Genomic DNA, 18,741 nt, shown 5'->3' with positions numbered 1-18,741 from the left:
CCACCATCACCATCTCCACTATCACCATCACCATCTCCATCTCCACTATCACCATCACCATCTCCATCTCCACTATCACCATCACCATCTCCATCTCCACTATCACCATCACCATCTCCATCTCCACTATCACCATCACAATCCCCACCATCACCACTATCACCATCACCAACATGCTACATGAGTTTCCTTGACCAATACAGTACATATAACACCACATTTGTATATTTTTAAAGCGGAAGCAAATCTGACATTTAACATTGCCACACATCTCTTGCAAATTATTTGATATAGCAATATGCTGGATGTGATTGTGTGTGTGTGTGTGTGATAGTGTGTGTGTAGTGGTGTGTGCCACTGACCTGATAGCTGTCCAGGGGTCTCTGCAGCTTGGTGGAGCGTGCAGACACACAGCCGACAGAGACAGACAGAACAGCCTCCACCAACAGAGGAAGAGTCCCAGAGTCCTGCACCTGCTTCACACACACCTGCAGCCTGCGAGAGTGACCCTGAGAACACACACGCCATCCATGCAGCCTGCTTAACATACAGACGGCCAATTACAATGAAGATAAGCACAGAAGAAAACCAGGACAAACAGGAAATTAGACGGCGTTCATCTTTTCCATTCATTTGGGATTGAGGCAATGAGGCATATAACTGGATCTACACAACCGATGTCGTGAGACGTGGTTTCATCTTGACATCACTCTACTTTTAAGGGCTGGAAACATCTGACAAACTTTATGAGTGAAATGTCCCTTTACATGTTGCTTTAGCACTGCTTATTTATTGGTGTCCAGGTCACTATTTATCCATGGAGTCTGTGCTGTCCTGTTACCCGTCTGAGCTGGAACACTCCTCCAGTACTGATGTCCTTCCCTGGCTGTGTTACCTGTCTGAGCTGGAACACTCCTCCAGTACTGATGTCCTTCCCTGGCTGTGTTACCTGTCTGAGCTGGAACACTCCTCCAGTACTGATGTCCTTCCCTGGCTGTGTTACCTGTCTGAGCTGGAACACTCCTCCAGTACTGATGTCCTTCCCTGGCTGTGTTACCTGTCTGAGCTGGAACACTCCTCCAGTACTGATGTCCTTCCCTGGCTGTGTTACCTGTCTGAGCTGGAACACTCCTCCAGTACTGATGTCCTTCTCAGGCTGTGTTACCTGTCTGAGCTGGAACACTCCTCCAGTACTGATGTCCTTCCCTGGCTGTGTTACCTGTCTGAGCTGGAACACTCCTCCAGTACTGATGTCCTTCTCAGGCTGTGTTACCTGTCTGAGCTGGAACACTCCTCCAGTACTGATGTCCTTCCCTGGCTGTGTTACCTGTCTGAGCTGGAACACTCCTCCAGTACTGATGTCCTTCTCAGGCTGTGTTACCTGTCTGAGCTGGAACACTCCTCCAGTACTGATGTCCTTCTCAGGCTGTGTTACCTGTCTGAGCTGGAACACTTCTCCAGTACTGATGTCCTTCTCAGGCTGTGTTACCTGTCTGAGCTGGAACACTCCTCCAGTACTGGTGTCCTTCCCTGGCTGTGTTACCTGTCTGAGCTGTAACACTCCTCCAGTACTGATGTCCTTCCCTGGCTGTGTTACCTGTCTGAGCTGGAACACTCCTCCAGTACTGATGTCCTTCCCTGGCTGTGTTACCTGTCTGAGCTGGAACACTCCTCCAGTACTGATGTCCTTCTCAGGCTGTGTTACCTGTATGAGCTGGAACACTCCTCCAGTACTGATGTCCTTCCCTGGCTGTGTTACCTGTCTGAGCTGGAACACTCCTCCAGTACTGATGTCCTTCCCTGGCTGTGTTACCTGTCTGAGCTGGAACACTCCTCCAGTACTGATGTCCTTCTCAGGCTGTGTTACCTGTCTGAGCTGGAACACTCCTCCAGTACTGATGTCCTTCTCAGGCTGTGTTACCTGTCTGAGCTGGAACACTCCTCCAGTACTGATGTCCTTCTCAGGCTGTGTTACCTGTCTGAGCTGGAACACTCCTCCAGTACTGATGTCCTTCTCAGGCTGTGTTACCTGTCTGAGCTGGAACACTCCTCCAGTACTGATGTCCTTCCCTGGCTGTGTTACCTGTCTGAGCTGGAACACTCCTCCAGTACTGATGTCCTTCTCAGGCTGTGTTACCTGTCTGAGCTGGAACACTCCTCCAGTACTGATGTGTTTCTCTGGCTGTGTTACCTGTCTGAGCTGGAACACTCCTCCAGTACTGATGTCCTTCCCTGGCTGTGTTACCTGTCTGAGCTGGAACACTCCTCCAGTACTGATGTCCTTCCCTGGCTGTGTTACCTGTCTGAGCTGGAACACTCCTCCAGTACTGATGTCCTTCTCAGGCTGTGTTACCTGTCTGAGCTGGAACACTCCTCCAGTACTGATGTCCTTCTCAGGCTGTGTTACCTGTCTGAGCTGGAACACTCCTCCAGTACTGATGTCCTTCTCAGGCTGTGTTACCTGTCTGAGCTGGAACACTCCTCCAGTACTGATGTCCTTCTCAGGCTGTGTTACCTGTCTGAGCTGGAACACTCCTCCAGTACTGATGTCCTTCCCTGGCTGTGTTACCTGTCTGAGCTGGAACACTCCTCCAGTACTGATGTCCTTCTCAGGCTGTGTTACCTGTCTGAGCTGGAACACTCCTCCAGTACTGATGTCCTTCTCAGGCTGTGTTACCTGTCTGAGCTGGAACACTCCTCCAGTACTGATGTCCTTCTCAGGCTGTGTTACCTGTCTGAGCTGGAACACTCATCCAGTACTGATGTCCTTCCCTGGCTGTGTTACCTGTCTGAGCTGGAACACTCCTCCAGTACTGATGTCCTTCTCAGGCTGTGTTACCTGTCTGAGCTGGAACACTCCTCCAGTACTGATGTCCTTCCCTGGCTGTGTTACCTGTCTGAGCTGGAACACTCCTCCAGTACTGATGTCCTTCTCAGGCTGTGTTACCTGTCTGAGCTGGAACACTCCTCCAGTACTGATGTCCTTCTCAGGCTGTGTTACCTGTCTGAGCTGGAACACTCCTCCAGTACTGATGTCCTTCTCAGGCTGTGTTACCTGTCTGAGCTGGAACACTCCTCCAGTACTGATGTCCTTCCCTGGCTGTGTTACCTGTCTGAGCTGGAACACTCCTCCAGTACTGATGTCCTTCTCAGGCTGTGTTACCTGTCTGAGCTGGAACACTCCTCCAGTACTGATGTCCTTCTCAGGCTGTGTTACCTGTCTGAGCTGGAACACTCCTCCAGTACCGATGTCCTTCTCAGGCTGTGTTACCTGTCTGAGCTGGAACACTCCTCCAGTACTGATGTCCTTCTCAGGCTGTGTTACCTGTCTGAGCTGGAACACTCCTCCAGTACTGATGTCCTTCTCAGGCTGTGTTACCTGTCTGAGCTGGAACACTCCTCCAGTACTGATGTCCTTCTCAGGCTGTGTTACCTGTCTGAGCTGGAACACTCCTCCAGTACTGATGTCCTTCCCTGGCTGTGTTACCTGTCTGAGCTGGAACACTCCTCCAGTACTGATGTCCTTCTCAGGCTGTGTTACCTGTCTGAGCTGGAACACTCCTCCAGTACTGATGTCCTTCCCTGGCTGTGTTACCTGTCTGAGCTGGAACACTCCTCCAGTACTGATGTCCTTCCCTGGCTGTGTTACCTGTCTGAGCTGGAACACTCCTCCAGTACTGATGTCCTTCTCAGGCTGTGTTACCTGTCTGAGCTGGAACACTCCTCCAGTACTGATGTCCTTCTCAGGCTGTGTTACCTGTCTGAGCTGGAACACTCCTCCAGTACTGATGTCCTTCTCAGGCTGTGTTACCTGTCTGAGCTGGAACACTCCTCCAGTACTGATGTCCTTCCCTGGCTGTGTTACCTGTCTGAGCTGGAACACTCCTCCAGTACTGATGTCCTTCTCAGGCTGTGTTACCTGTCTGAGCTGGAACACTCCTCCAGTACTGATGTCCTTCTCAGGCTGTGTTACCTGTCTGAGCTGGAACACTCCTCCAGTACCGATGTCCTTCTCAGGCTGTGTTACCTGTCTGAGCTGGAACACTCCTCCAGTACTGATGTCCTTCTCAGGCTGTGTTACCTGTCTGAGCTGGAACACTCCTCCAGTACTGATGTCCTTCTCAGGCTGTGTTACCTGTCTGAGCTGGAACACTCCTCCAGTACTGATGTCCTTCTCAGGCTGTGTTACCTGTCTGAGCTGGAACACTCCTCCAGTACTGATGTCCTTCTCTGGCTGCATCTCTACATCAGAGTAGTCCCCCTGCTCATTCAGCTCCTGGATAGAAGCCCACAGCTCAATCCGACGAGACACCTCACTCCACCTGCAGGGACACACAACAGGCAAGTGGCGGGTGAGTTTGTGTGTGTGTGTGTGTGTGTGTGTGTGTGTGTGTGTGTGGTGCATGCATTCATGTATCCTTGAGATTATACATGCACGATATGTATGTACTCTACACACTGTGTGTGTGTGTACCTGTCTCGTAGTGTGCGTGTCTTGGCTTGCAGTGCGTCCAGCTCCCAGAGAGAGCGTCCGTTCCCGGCACAGCGGTGACCCCACACCTCGATGGCCAGCGCCCCGTCTGAGATGAACTCTAAAAACTCCTCCGTCACATGGACCACATTGTCCTACACACAGAGAGAGGGGAGGAACATGTGGCTATACAATATCAAATATTAAATATTGGCAGAAATATTAGAATAATGGTGACATAATGGGTCCTGGTCAAAAGTAGTAAACTGTATAGGGAACAGGGTGCCATTTGGGATGCAGACATATTCCAACTACAATCCTCAGCGTCAGTGTCAGCGCCAGCCAGCAGAGGATGGTGTGAAATAACTTTCCCAAAATTCCCAGGTTTTCCAGAAATCCCAGTTGAAGAGTCCCGGAATCAGGAGGGAATCAGGAGGAAATCCAGATACCTCCAACCGGGAATTCTGGAAAACCTGGGAATTTTAGGAAAGTTACCAGAATTTTGTAACCCACCTTGCAGTGGTCGAAGCGGACAGTGAACTGGGCGTCGGGGGTGCGGGGCGTGGTGGGCGTGTCTGGGCTGACCATGGGCGGGGCCACCGTAGGCTCCGCCCCCTCCCAGAAGGTGTACTGGCAGAAGACAAAGTTGGACAGGTTGAGAGGCAGCCCCGTGGCCTCCCTGATACGTACCTGTATAGAAGAAGATTACATTATTGTCCAATCTACACAGATCCAATGGAAGATGTTCTGCTTTATTCCAAATCCTCCAAAAGACACACAGACACATACTGAGGAGTTAGAACAGAGGACAGTTATATATACTGAGGAGTTAGAACAGAGGACAGTTATATATACTGAGGAGTTAGAACAGAGGACAGTTATATATACTGAGGAGTTAGAACAGAGGACAGTTATATATACTGAGGAGTTAGAACAGAGAACAGTTATATATACTGAGGAGTTAGAACAGAGGACAGTTATATATACTGAGGAGTTAGTACAGAGGACAGTTATATATACTGAGGAGTTAGAACAGAGGACAGTTATATATACTGAGGAGTTAGAACAGAGGACAGTTATATATACTGAGGAGTTAGAACAGAGGACAGTTATATATACTGAGGAGTTAGAACAGAGGACAGTTATATATACTGAGGAGTTAGAACAGAGGACAGTTATATATACTGAGGAGTTAGAACAGAGGACAGTTATTTATACTGAGGAGTTAGAACAGAGGACAGTTATATATACTGAGGAGTTAGAACAGAGGACAGTTATATATACTGAGGAGTTAGAACAGAGGACAGTTATATATACTGAGGAGTTAGAACAGAGGACAGTTATATATACTGAGGAGTTAGAACAGAGGACAGTTATATATACTGAGGAGTTAGAACAGAGGACAGTTATTTATATTGAGGAGTTAGAACAGAGGACAGTTATATATACTGAGGAGTTAGAACAGAGGACAGTTATATATACTGAGGAGTTAGAACAGAGGACAGTTATATATACTGAGGAGTTAGAACAGAGGACAGTTATATATACTGAGGAGTTAGAACAGAGGACAGTTATATATACTGAGGAGTTAGAACAGAGGACAGTTATATATACTGAGGAGTTAGAACAGAGGACAGTTATATATACTGAGGAGTTAGAACAGAGGACAGTTATATATACTGAGGAGTTAGAACAGAGGACAGTTATATATACTGAGGAGTTAGAACAGAGGACAGTTATATATACTGAGGAGTTAGAACAGAGGACAGTTATATATACTGAGGAGTTAGAACAGAGGACAGTTATATATACTGAGGAGTTAGAACAGAGGACAGTTAATATATACTGAGGGGTTAGAACAGAGAACAGTCATACTATGGCACCCGTTGAGCAGTTAGGGGGTTAAGTGCCTTGCTCAAAGGCACAATGGCAGGAGATGGCATCTAGGACAATGACGGCATCAACCCTACAGGACACAGACAGACAGACAGCAGTAGTTTGTGTATGTGAGACGTACCCTGCAGGTGAGTTTCCTGGCCATGTGGACGATCTCTCCCTGTGTGTCCATCACATCGTAGAAACTGCTCTCACTGGAGTTCTCTGACGAGTCATCTCCCCCTGCCAGCCTCTCCGGCACCGCACCGCTAACACGCATCAGCTCTACATGGAGCCTGCCGGCTACCTGTCACACACCAGGGGGTACAGACACAGCACATCATCAACACACATCAGTACAGGACTAAACAGCTGCTGAGTACAGACAGAGAAGGCAGATTAAACAGGTGCTGAGTACAGACAGAGAAAACAGATTAAACAGCTGCTGAGTACAGACAGAGAAGACAGATTAAACAGCTGCTGAGTACAGACAGAGAAGGCAGATTAAACAGGTGCTGAGTACAGACAGAGAAGACAGATTAAACAGGTGCTGAGTACAGACAGAGAAGACAGATTAAACAGCTGCTGAGTACAGACAGAGAAGACAGATTAAACAGCTGCTGAGTACAGACAGAGAAGACAGATTAAACAGCTGCTGAGTACAGACAGAGAAGACAGATTAAACAGCTGCTGAGTACAGACAGAGAAGACAGATTAAACAGCTGCTGAGTACAGACAGAGAAGACAGATTAAACAGCTGCTGAGTACAGACAGAGAAGACAGATTAAACAGCTGCTGAGTACAGACAGAGAAGACAGATTAAACAGCTGCTGAGTACAGACAGAGAAGACAGATTAAACAGCTGCTGAGTACAAACAGATAAGACAGATTAAACAGCTGCTGAGTACAGACAGAGAAAACAGATTAAACAGCTGCTGAGTACAGACAGAGAAGACAGATTAAACAGCTGCTGAGTACAGACAGAGAAGACAGATTAAACAGCTGCTGAGTACAGACAGAGAAGACAGATTAAACAGCTGCTGAGTACAGACAGAGAAGACAGATTAAACAGCTGCTGAGTACAGACAGAGAAGACAGATTAAACAGCTGCTGAGTACAGACAGAGAAGACAGATTAAACAGCTGCTGAGTACAGACAGAGAAGACAGATTAAACAGGTGCTGAGTACAGACAGAGAAGACAGATTAAACAGCTGCTGAGTACAGACAGAGAAGACAGATTAAACAGCTGCTGAGTACAGACAGAGAAGACAGATTAAACAGCTGCTGAGTACAAACAGATAAGACAGATTAAACAGCTGCTGAGTACAGACAGAGAAAACAGATTAAACAGCTGCTGAGTACAGACAGAGAAGACAGATTAAACAGCTGCTGAGTACAGACAGAGAAGACAGATTAAACAGCTGCTGAGTACAGACAGAGAAGACAGATGAAACAGCTGCTGAGTACAGACAGAGAAGACAGATTAAACAGCTGCTGAGTACAGACAGAGAAGACAGATTAAACAGCTGCTGAGTACAGACAGAGAAGACAGATTAAACAGCTGCTGAGTACAGACAGAGAAGACAGATTAAACAGGTGCTGAGTACAGACAGAGAAGACAGATTAAACAGCTGCTGAGTACAGACAGAGAAGACAGATTAAACAGCTGCTGAGTACAGACAGAGAAGACAGATTAAACAGGTGCTGAGTACAGACAGAGAAGACAGATTAAACAGGTGCTGAGTACAGACAGAGAAGACAGATTAAACAGCTGCTGAGTACAGACAGAGAAGACAGATTAAACAGCTGCTGAGTACAGACAGAGAAAACAGATTAAACAGCTGCTGAGTACAGACAGAGAAGACAGATTAAACAGCTGCTGAGTACAGACAGAGAAGACAGATTAAACAGGTGCTGAGTACAGACAGAGAAGACAGATTAAACAGCTGCTGAGTACAGACAGAGAAGACAGATTAAACAGCTGCTGAGTACAGACAGAGAAGACAGATTAAACAGCTGCTGAGTACAGACAGAGAAAACAGATTAAACAGCTGCTGAGTACAGACAGAGAAGACAGATTAAACAGCTGCTGAGTACAGACAGAGAAGACAGATTAAACAGCTGCTGAGTACAGACAGAGAAGACAGATTAAACAGCTGCTGAGTACAGACAGAGAAGACAGATTAAACAGGTGCTGAGTACAGACAGAGAAGACAGATTAAACAGCTGCTGAGTACAGACAGAGAAGACAGATTAAACAGCTGCTGAGTACAGACAGAGAAGACAGATTAAACAGCTGCTGAGTACAGACAGAGAAGACAGATTAAACAGCTGCTGAGTACAGACAGAGAAGACAGATTAAACAGCTGCTGAGTACAGACAGAGAAGACAGATGAAACAGCTGCTGAGTACAGACAGAGAAGACAGATTAAACAGCTGCTGAGTACAGACAGAGAAGACAGATTAAACAGCTGCTGAGTACAGACAGAGAAGACAGATTAAACAGCTGCTGAGTACAGACAGAGAAGACAGATTAAACAGGTGCTGAGTACAGACAGAGAAGACAGATTAAACAGGTGCTGAGTACAGACAGAGAAGACAGATTAAACAGGTGCTGAGTACAGACAGAGAAGACAGATTAACACCAGGTACAAAGAGTTTTCCAGAAGCCATTTGAATCTCCATGGTAGAAACGTGGACAGACACATATTGAGAACAAGCAATTCATTTAAAAATAATAATTTAGTAGATGCTCTTATCCAGAGTGACTTACAGGAGCAATTAGAGTCAAGTGTCTTGCTCAAGGGCACATTGACAGATTTTTCACCTAGTCAACTCGGGGATTCGAACCAGCGACCTTTTGGTTACTTGTCCAACGCTCTTAACCACTAGGCCAGGGTTTCCTAAACTCAGTCCTGCCACCCCCGCCGGTGCAAATGTAGGGTTTTGCCCTAGCACTACACAGTTTATTCAAATAACCAACTCAACATCAAGCTTTGATTATTTTAATCAGCTGTGTAGTGGTAGGACAAAAACCAAAAGGTGCACCCCAGGGGGAGCTCCAGGACCGAGTTTGGGAAACCCTGCTCTAGGCTACCTGCCGCCCCAGCAAGGAACTGAAATACTACCATGAAGTTGATAACAGCACAATCCCTCTGTATCATTACCATCGTTAATCATTACCAAACCTCCTTAAGTGAGATGTTTTTGTATCTATCTGTGTGTGTGTGTGTGTGTGTGTGTGTGTGTGTGTGTGTGTGTGTGTGTGTGTGTGTGTGTGCATGCGTTCCTTTCTGTGTGCGTCACAGGAGGCTGCTGAGGGGAGGACGGCTCATAATAATGGCCGGAACGGTGCAAATGGAATGGCATCAAATACATGGAAACCATGGAAACCGTGTGTTAGATGTATTTGATAACATTCCACCTATTCCGCTTCAGCCATTACCATGAGCCTGTCCTCCCCAATTAAGGTGCCACCAACCTCCTGTGGTGTGTGTGTATCTGTGTGTGTATCTGTGTGTGTATCTGTGTGTGTATCTGTGTGGGTATCTCTGTGTGTGTGTGTGTGTGTGCGCTGTTCTCTCACCTCCCCCTGCTGGCTGATGATGGGAACAGCGTACTGTAGTCTGATGTCGTGGAAAAGGCACTCCAGAAAGACGTTGGCCACTCCTATCAGGTTGTGGTTCTCCTGAGCTTCATAGAAGGGCTCACTGTGCTGCTTGTGGTTGTTCAGCTTGGTATACTGATCAGGGAAACATGATACAAACACACCCCTGAAAACTTCACCCATCATCCAATTATCATCTTCATCACTGAGAAAGAATACTTTATCCCTCCCACAATCACTTCCAGCAGTGTCTCCCATCGGAACATGATCCCTTCGACCCCTCCCCTCTATCCCCCTCCTCTCCCCTCCTCTCTCCTCTCCTCTCACCATCCCTCTCTCCCCTCCCCTCCTCTCTCCTCTCCTCTCACCATCCCTCTCTCCCCTCCTCTCCTCTCTCCTCTCCTCTCACCATCCCTCTCTCCCCTCCTCTCCTCTCTCCCCTCCTCCCACCATCCCTCTATCCCCCCTCACCATCCCTCTCTCCCCTCCCCTCTATCCCCCCTCTCACCATCCCTCTCTCCCCTCCTCTCCCCCCTCCTCCCACCATCCCTCTATCCCCTCCCATCTCCTCCCCTCTATCCCCCCTCACCATCCCTCTCTCCCCTCCCCTCTATCCCCCCCTCACCATCCCTCTCTCCCCTCCCCTCACCATCCCTCTCTCCCCTCCCCTCCTCTCTCCTCCCCTCTATCCCCCCTCTCACCATCCCTCTCTCCCCTCCCCTCTATCCCCCCTCACCATCCCTCTCTCCCCTTCCCTCTATCCCCCCTCTCACCATTCCTCTCTCTCCTCACCTCCTCTCTCCTCCTCTCCTCTTCCTCTCCTCCTCTCACCATGTCCTCTGCTCCCTCCTTCCAGTCTCTGTAGTGGTCTCTCATGTCCACTAGTTTGTTCTCCAGCTTCTCGATGGTCCACACCTGAGTCCCCTTCCCTTTCCTCCTCACCTGGATGGCTGGTTCACTCACTATGGCTCCACGCTGAACCAAGACACACTGACTCTCAACTTGATATCATGTACTGAACAAAGTTCTACAAATGAAAGCCTGTTTGTGTACAAGTTATCATATTAATAATACAACACAATCAGACCATCTCATTGTACCGTATGTACAGTATATGACAAAACATGATACATCACAGATAACGTGTGTGTGTGTGTGTGTGTGTGTGTGTGTGTATGCAGAGGTTGGTCACCTTGCGGTTGGCGCTGAGGTTAGCTGCAGGGATCTGGAGGGTGACCTGGTAGTCAGTCAGTTTGTTCATCTCCTCTGCCAGGAAGTTGGCCTCTCTCACCAGGGCGTTAGCCTTCACAACTTGCTCCCTCAGCCTGGACAGACTCTGACGGAACAGCTCGTCCCTGACAGACACACAGAGGAAATACAAAGACCATTCAGACGTGTGGCTGTGTACCAAACATCTTACAGGTTGTTTAGATTTTCACTGCATCCAAAGCCGTAGCATGTGTGTGTGTTCCCCTCACCTCTCCTCAGTCCAGAGGGGTATCTTGCTGTGATGTGATGGTGTGTGTGTGGGGAAGGTGAGGCGGTCGCTGCTGGATCGCTGGTGCTGATTGGTCCTCTCAGGAGACAGCTGTTGCCGTAGTGACTCCAGCTCTCTCTCGTACATCATCCTCTGTTCCTCCAGCGCCGTGCGTTTCTCCTCCAGGTACTGCTTCTCTAAGACCTGGACCACGTTCTGCATGGGATCTATAGGAGAGATAACATACTGTTAAAACATACTGCTTCTCTAAGACCTGGACCACGTTCTGCATGGGATCTATAGGAGAGATAACATACTGTTAAAACATACTGCTTCTCTAAGACCTGGACCACGTTCTGCATGGGATCTATAGGAGAGATAACATACTGTTAAAACATACTGCTTCTCTAAGACCTGGACCACGTTCTGCATGGGATCTATAGGAGAGATAACATACTGTTAAAACATACTGCTTCTCTAAGACCTGGACCACGTTCTGCATGGGATCTATAGGAGAGATAACATACTGTTAAAACATCCTGCTTCTCTAAGACCTGGACCACGTTCTGCATGGGATCTATAGGAGAGATAACATACTGTTAAAACATACTGCTTCTCTAAGACCTGGACCACGTTCTGCATGGGATCTATAGGAGAGATAACATACTGTTAAAACATCCTGCTTCTCTAAGACCTGGACCACGTTCTGCATGGGATCTATAGGAGAGATAACATACTGTTAAAACATACTGCTTCTCTAAGACCTGGACCACGTTCTGCATGGGATCTATAGGAGAGATAACATACTGTTAAAACATACTGCTTCTCTAAGACCTGGACCACGTTCTGCATGGGATCTATAGGAGAGATAACATACTGTTAAAACATACTGCTTCTCTAAGACCTGGACCACGTTCTGCATGGGATCTATAGGAGAGATAACATACTGTTAAAACATACTGCTTCTCTAAGACCTGGACCACGTTCTGCATGGGATCTATAGGAGAGATAACATACTGTTAAAACATACTGCTTCTCTAAGACCTGGACCACGTTCTGCATGGGATCTATAGGAGAGATAACATACTGTTAAAACATACTGCTTCTCTAAGACCTGGACCACGTTCTGCATGGGATCTATAGGAGAGATAACATACTGTTAAAACATACTGCTTCTCTAAGACCTGGACCACGTTCTGCATGGGATCTATAGGAGAGATAACATACTGTTAAAACATACTGCTTCTCTAAGACCTGGACCACGTTCTGCATGGGATCTATAGGAGAGATAACATACTGTTAAAACATCCTGCTTCTCTAAGACCTGGACCACGTTCTGCATGGGATCTATAGGAGAGATAACATACTGTTAAAACATACTGCTTCTCTAAGACCTGGACCACGTTCTGCATGGGATCTATAGGAGAGATAACATACTGTTAAAACATACTGCTTCTCTAAGACCTGGACCACGTTCTGCATGGGATCTATAGGAGAGATAACATACTGTTAAAACATACTGCTTCTCTAAGACCTGGACCACGTTCTGCATGGGATCTATAGGAGAGATAACATACTGTTAAAACATACTGCTTCTCTAAGACCTGGACCACGTTCTGCATGGGATCTATAGGAGAGATAACATACTGTTAAAACATACTGCTTCTCTAAGACCTGGACCACGTTCTGCATGGGATCTATAGGAGAGATAACATACTGTTAAAACATCCTGCTTCTCTAAGACCTGGACCACGTTCTGCATGGGATCTATAGGAGAGATAACATACTGTTAAAACATACTGCTTCTCTAAGACCTGGACCACGTTCTGCATGGGATCTATAGGAGAGATAACATACTGTTAAAACATACTGCTTCTCTAAGACCTGGACCACGTTCTGCATGGGATCTATAGGAGAGATAACATACTGTTAAAACATACTGCTTCTCTAAGACCTGGACCACGTTCTGCATGGGATCTATAGGAGAGATAACATACTGTTAAAACATACTGCTTCTCTAAGACCTGGACCACGTTCTGCATGGGATCTATAGGAGAGATAACATACTGTTAAAACATACTGCTTCTCTAAGACCTGGACCACGTTCTGCATGGGATCTATAGGAGAGATAACATACTGTTAAAACATACTGCTTCTCTAAGACCTGGACCACGTTCTGCATGGGATCTATAGGAGAGATAACATACTGTTAAAACATACTGCTTCTCTAAGACCTGGACCACGTTCTGCATGGGATCTATAGGAGAGATAACATACTGTTAAAACATACTGCTTCTCTAAGACCTGGACCACGTTCTGCATGGGATCTATAGGAGAGATAACATACTGTTAAAACATACTGCTTCTCTAAGACCTGGACCACGTTCTGCATGGGATCTATAGGAGAGATAACATACTGTTAAAACATCCTGCTTCTCTAAGACCTGGACCACGTTCTGCATGGGATCTATAGGAGAGATAACATACTGTTAAAACATACTGCTTCTCTAAGACCTGGACCACGTTCTGCATGGGATCTATAGGAGAGATAACATACTGTTAAAACATACTGCTTCTCTAAGACCTGGACCACGTTCTGCATGGGATCTATAGGAGAGATAACATACTGTTAAAACATACTGCTTCTCTAAGACCTGGACCACGTTCTGCATGGGATCTATAGGAGAGATAACATACTGTTAAAACATACTGCTTCTCTAAGACCTGGACCACGTTCTGCATGGGATCTATAGGAGAGATAACATACTGTTAAAACATACTGCTTCTCTAAGACCTGGACCACGTTCTGCATGGGATCTATAGGAGAGATAACATACTGTTAAAACATCCTGCTTCTCTAAGACCTGGACCACGTTCTGCATGGGATCTATAGGAGAGATAACATACTGTTAAAACATACTGCTTCTCTAAGACCTGGACCACGTTCTGCATGGGATCTATAGGAGAGATAACATACTGTTAAAACATACTGCTTCTCTAAGACCTGGACCACGTTCTGCATGGGATCTATAGGAGAGATAACATACTGTTAAAACATACTGCTTCTCTAAGACCTGGACCACGTTCTGCATGGGATCTATAGGAGAGATAACATACTGTTAAAACATCCTGCTTCTCTAAGACCTGGACCACGTTCTGCATGGGATCTATAGGAGAGATAACATACTGTTAAAACATACTGCTTCTCTAAGACCTGGACCACGTTCTGCATGGGATCTATAGGAGAGATAACATACTGTTAAAACATACTGCTTCTCTAAGAGGTGTAGTGGTGTGTGTAGTGTAGTGGTGTGTGTGTGTATTGTAGTGGTGTGTGTGTGTAGTGGTGTGTGTGTGTGTAGTGTAGTGGTGTGTGTGTGTGTAGTGGTGTGTGTGTGTGTGTAGTGGTGTGTGTGTGTAGTGGTGTGTGTGTAGTGGTGTGTGTGTGTGTGTAGTGTAGTGGTGTGTGTAGTAGTGTGTGTGTGTGTGTAGAGTATGAAAAATGTATGCACTCACTAACTGTAAGTCGCTCTGGATAAGAGCGTCTGCTAAATGACTAAAATGTAATGTAAATGTGTAGTGTGTGTTTAGTGGTGTGTGTAGTGTAGTGGTGTGTGTGTGTAGTGGTGTGTGTGTGTGTGTGTAGTGTAGTGGTGTGTGTGTGTAGTGGTGTGTGTGTGTAGTGGTGTGTGTGTGTAGTGGTGTGTGTGTGTGTGTGTAGTGTAGTGGTGTGTGTGTGTAGTGGTGTGTGTGTGTGTAGTGTAGTGGTGTGTGTGTGTAGTGGTGTGTGTGTGTAGTGGTGTGTGTGTGTAGTGTAGTGGTGTGTGTAGTGTAGTGGTGTGTGTGTGTAGTGGTGTGTGTGTGTAGTGGTGTGTGTGTGTAGTAGTGGGATAGCAGCCTCTCCCACAGAGCAGGTGCAAGGCTGCAGGTCATCCCACCTAATGTGAACAGAACAGGGGCATGACAAATACACACACACACACGAGACAGCTTGTGTAACATAACGGCTGCATCACAGGGAAAGAGAGGAGAGAGAGGAGAGGCCAGCTGTGTCCCACAGCTACCCTAGAGGGAGACTAGTGTCCCACGGCTACCCTAGAGGGAGACTAGTGTCCCACAGGTACCCTAGAGGGAGACTAGTGTCCCACAGCTACCCTAGAGGGAGACTAGTGTCCCACAGCTACCCTAGAGGGAGACTAGTGTCCCACAGCCACCCTAGAAGGAAACTAGTGTCCCACAGCTACCCTAGAGGGAGACTAGTGTCCCACAGCTACCCCAGAGGGAGACTAGTGTCCCACAGCTACCCTAGAGGGAGACTAGTGTCCCACGGCTACCCCAGAGGGAGACTAGTGTCCCACAGGTACCCTAGAGGGAGACTAGTGTCCCACAGCTACCCTAGAGGGAGACTAGTGTCCCACAGCTACCCTAGAGGGAGACTAGTGTCCCACAGCTACCCTAGAGGGAGACTAGTGTCCCACAGCTACCCTAGAGGGAGACTAGTGTCCCACAGCTACCCTAGAGGGAGACTAGTGTCCCACAGCTACCCTAGAGGGAGACTAGTGTCCCACAGCTACCCTAGAGGGAGACTAGTGTCCCACAGCTACCCTAGAGGGAGACTAGTGTCCCACAGCTACCCTAGAGGGAGACTAGTGTCCCACAGCTACCCTAGAGGGAGACTAGTGTCCCACAGCTACCCTAGAGGGAGACTAGTGTCCCACAGCTACCCTAGAGGGAGAATAGTGTCCCACAGCTACCCTAGAGGGAGACTAGTGTCCCACAGCTACCCTAGAGGGAGACTAGTGTCCCACGGCTACCCTAGAGGGAGACTAGTGTCCCACAGGTACCCTAGAGGGAGACTAGTGTCCCACAGCTACCCTAGAGGGAGACTAGTGTCCCACGGCTACCCTAGAGGGAGACTAGTGTCCCACAGCTACCCTAGAGGGAGACTAGTGTCCCACAGCTACCCTAGAGGGAGACTAGTGTCCCACAGCTACCCTAGAGGGAGACTAGTGTCCCACGGCTACCCTAGAGGGAGACTAGTGTCCCACGGCTACCCTAGAGGGAGACTAGTGTCCCACAGCTACCCTAGAGGGAGACTAGTGTCCCACGGCTACCCTAGAGGGAGACTAGTGTCCCACAGCTACCCTAGAGGGAGAATAGTGTCCCACAGCTACCCTAGAGGGAGACTAGTGTCCCACAGCTACCCTAGAGGGAGAATAGTGTCCCACAGCTACCCTAGAGGGAGACTAGTGTCCCACAGCTACCCTAGAGGGAGAATAGTGTCCCACAGCTACCCTAGAGGGAGACTAGTGTCCCACGGCTACCCTAGAGGGAGACTAGTGTCCCACAGCTACCCTAGAGGGAGACTAGTGTCCTCCATCGCAAGTCAAGTGGCTCTAAAATAAACTTCTGGTGTCGGGGTTGAAGAGGAGAGGCCATGGAGCTCTTTCCGGGAGTCATCCAGTTCATACCTGCAGTGCTAACGCAACACTGTGTATATCGTTGAATATAGTGTTGCAAAATTCCTGTAATTTTCCCAAAACTCCCACATTTTCTAGAAATCCCGGGTTGGAAGATTACCGGAATCTAGAGGGAATAAACTGAAAATCCGGGAATCTTTCAAATGGGATTTCAATAAAACCTAGTTTGGCGTTACAGAAGTTATCATCCATACCGTTGTTTCCCAGGGTCTTCATCATGACCTCCATCTGGGCGAACTCATAGCTGTAGTCCTGTTCAGAGGAGGCCTCGCTGGCTGTCTCTACGTCCACCTCTACAAAGCTCTCCCTGGGGGACGCACGCTCCCTCTCCAGCTCCTTCAGACGCTCACGCCTCTTACGCCCAGGCAGGTTTATCCTACAACACACAGGATTTACACTCACTTCCTGCTTCTACTGCATATGTGGCAGCTAAAGGGTGTCACAATTCCAGTAACTTTCCCTAAATTCTCAGGTTTTCCAGAAATCCTGGTTGGAGGATTCCGGATATCCTGCTGATTTTGGAAATATTACAACCAGGATTTCTGGAAAACCTGGAAATATTGGAAAGTTACCCGGCGGCTGGTTAATAACTTAGATCATGGTTCTAAGACTCCGGTCCTGGAGAGATACTGGCTGTGCTGGCTTTTGTTCCAGACCATCACTAACATACCTTATTCAAGTACTGTACTGTACACAGGGGAGTTGAACTCTCAGTTCACATTAGTGCAGGCTGCAGCTAGCTAAACATTTTGTTAGTCTCTCGTTAACTTTGTCCATTATGTGTTCATATGTTCTGAAGAGAAACTCCTCACCTGAAGAAGTGGTTGTTGCCCCATAATATACGGTCTCCATGCCACAGGTGGACCAAGGACTCAGTCATGGTTCCATTCACACAGGTTCTGTTGGAGCAGAACAATACAGTCTGATGATGTCATATTGAGGTGAGTTGTGGGAGTAGACATCCCATCCTACTGTACCTCCTCTTCCACACAGTAAACAATACAGCACATCAAATATCCTCCTATCACCACCAACAGTAAAGACTATCTATGAGATATCCTCCTATCACCACCAACAGTAAAGACTATCTATGAGATATCCTCATATCACCACCAACAGTAAAGACTATCTATGAGATATCCTCCTATCACCACCAACAGTAAAGACTATCTATGAGATATCCTCATATCACCACCAACAGTAAAGACTATCTATGAGATATCCTCCTATCACCACCAACAGTAAAAACTATCTATGAGATATCCTCCTATCACCACCAACAGTAAAGACTATCTATGAGATATCCTCATATCACCACCAACAGTAAAGACTATCTATGAGATATCCTCCTATCACCACCAACAGTAAAGACTATCTATGAGATATCCTCCTATCACCACCAACAGTAAAGACTATCTATGAGTTATCCTCCTATCACCACCAACAGTAAAGACTATCAATGAGATATCCTCCTATCACCCACCAACAGTAAAGACTATCTATGAGATATCCTCATATCACCACCAACAGTAAAGACTATCTATGAGTTATCCTCCTATCACCACCAACAGTAAAGACTACCTATGAGATATCCTCCTATCACCACCAACAGTAAAGACTATCTATGAGATATCCTCCTATCACCACCAACAGTAAAGACTATCTATGAGATATCCTCCTATCACCACCAACAGTAAAGACTATCCATGAGATATCCTCCTATCACCACCAACAGTAAAGACTATCTATGAGTTATCCTCCTATCACCACCAACAGTAAAGACTATCTATGAGATATCCTCCTATCACCACCAACAGTAAAGACTATCTA

General features: G+C 47.2%; 1 protein-coding gene across 1 annotated transcript in view; it reads right to left on the bottom strand.

Moving 5' to 3' along the window:
• Positions 1-18,741, bottom strand: part of LOC311120109 (kinesin-like protein KIF13A) — a gene marked incomplete at both ends in the record, with an annotated part of 63,300 nt that overhangs the window by 27,557 nt on the left and 17,002 nt on the right. The window contains 11 exons of the mRNA XM_084194724.1: positions 363-509; positions 4,190-4,322; positions 4,475-4,626; positions 4,985-5,161; positions 6,489-6,653; positions 9,934-10,089; positions 10,786-10,929; positions 11,147-11,309; positions 11,433-11,658; positions 17,106-17,287; positions 17,724-17,810. Of these exons, the coding sequence (XP_084050850.1) occupies positions 363-509; positions 4,190-4,322; positions 4,475-4,626; positions 4,985-5,161; positions 6,489-6,653; positions 9,934-10,089; positions 10,786-10,929; positions 11,147-11,309; positions 11,433-11,658; positions 17,106-17,287; positions 17,724-17,810 (1,732 nt within the window). The remainder of the gene's footprint in view (positions 1-362; positions 510-4,189; positions 4,323-4,474; positions 4,627-4,984; positions 5,162-6,488; positions 6,654-9,933; positions 10,090-10,785; positions 10,930-11,146; positions 11,310-11,432; positions 11,659-17,105; positions 17,288-17,723; positions 17,811-18,741) is intronic.

Source organism: Coregonus lavaretus (assembly GCF_964263955.1).
Source record: "Coregonus lavaretus genome assembly, contig: HAP1_SCAFFOLD_2719, whole genome shotgun sequence".
NCBI classification, from domain to species: domain Eukaryota; kingdom Metazoa; phylum Chordata; class Actinopteri; order Salmoniformes; family Salmonidae; genus Coregonus; species Coregonus lavaretus.
The sequence above is the reverse complement of the archived record's forward strand: the minus strand, read 5'-3'. Positions and strand labels throughout refer to the sequence as shown.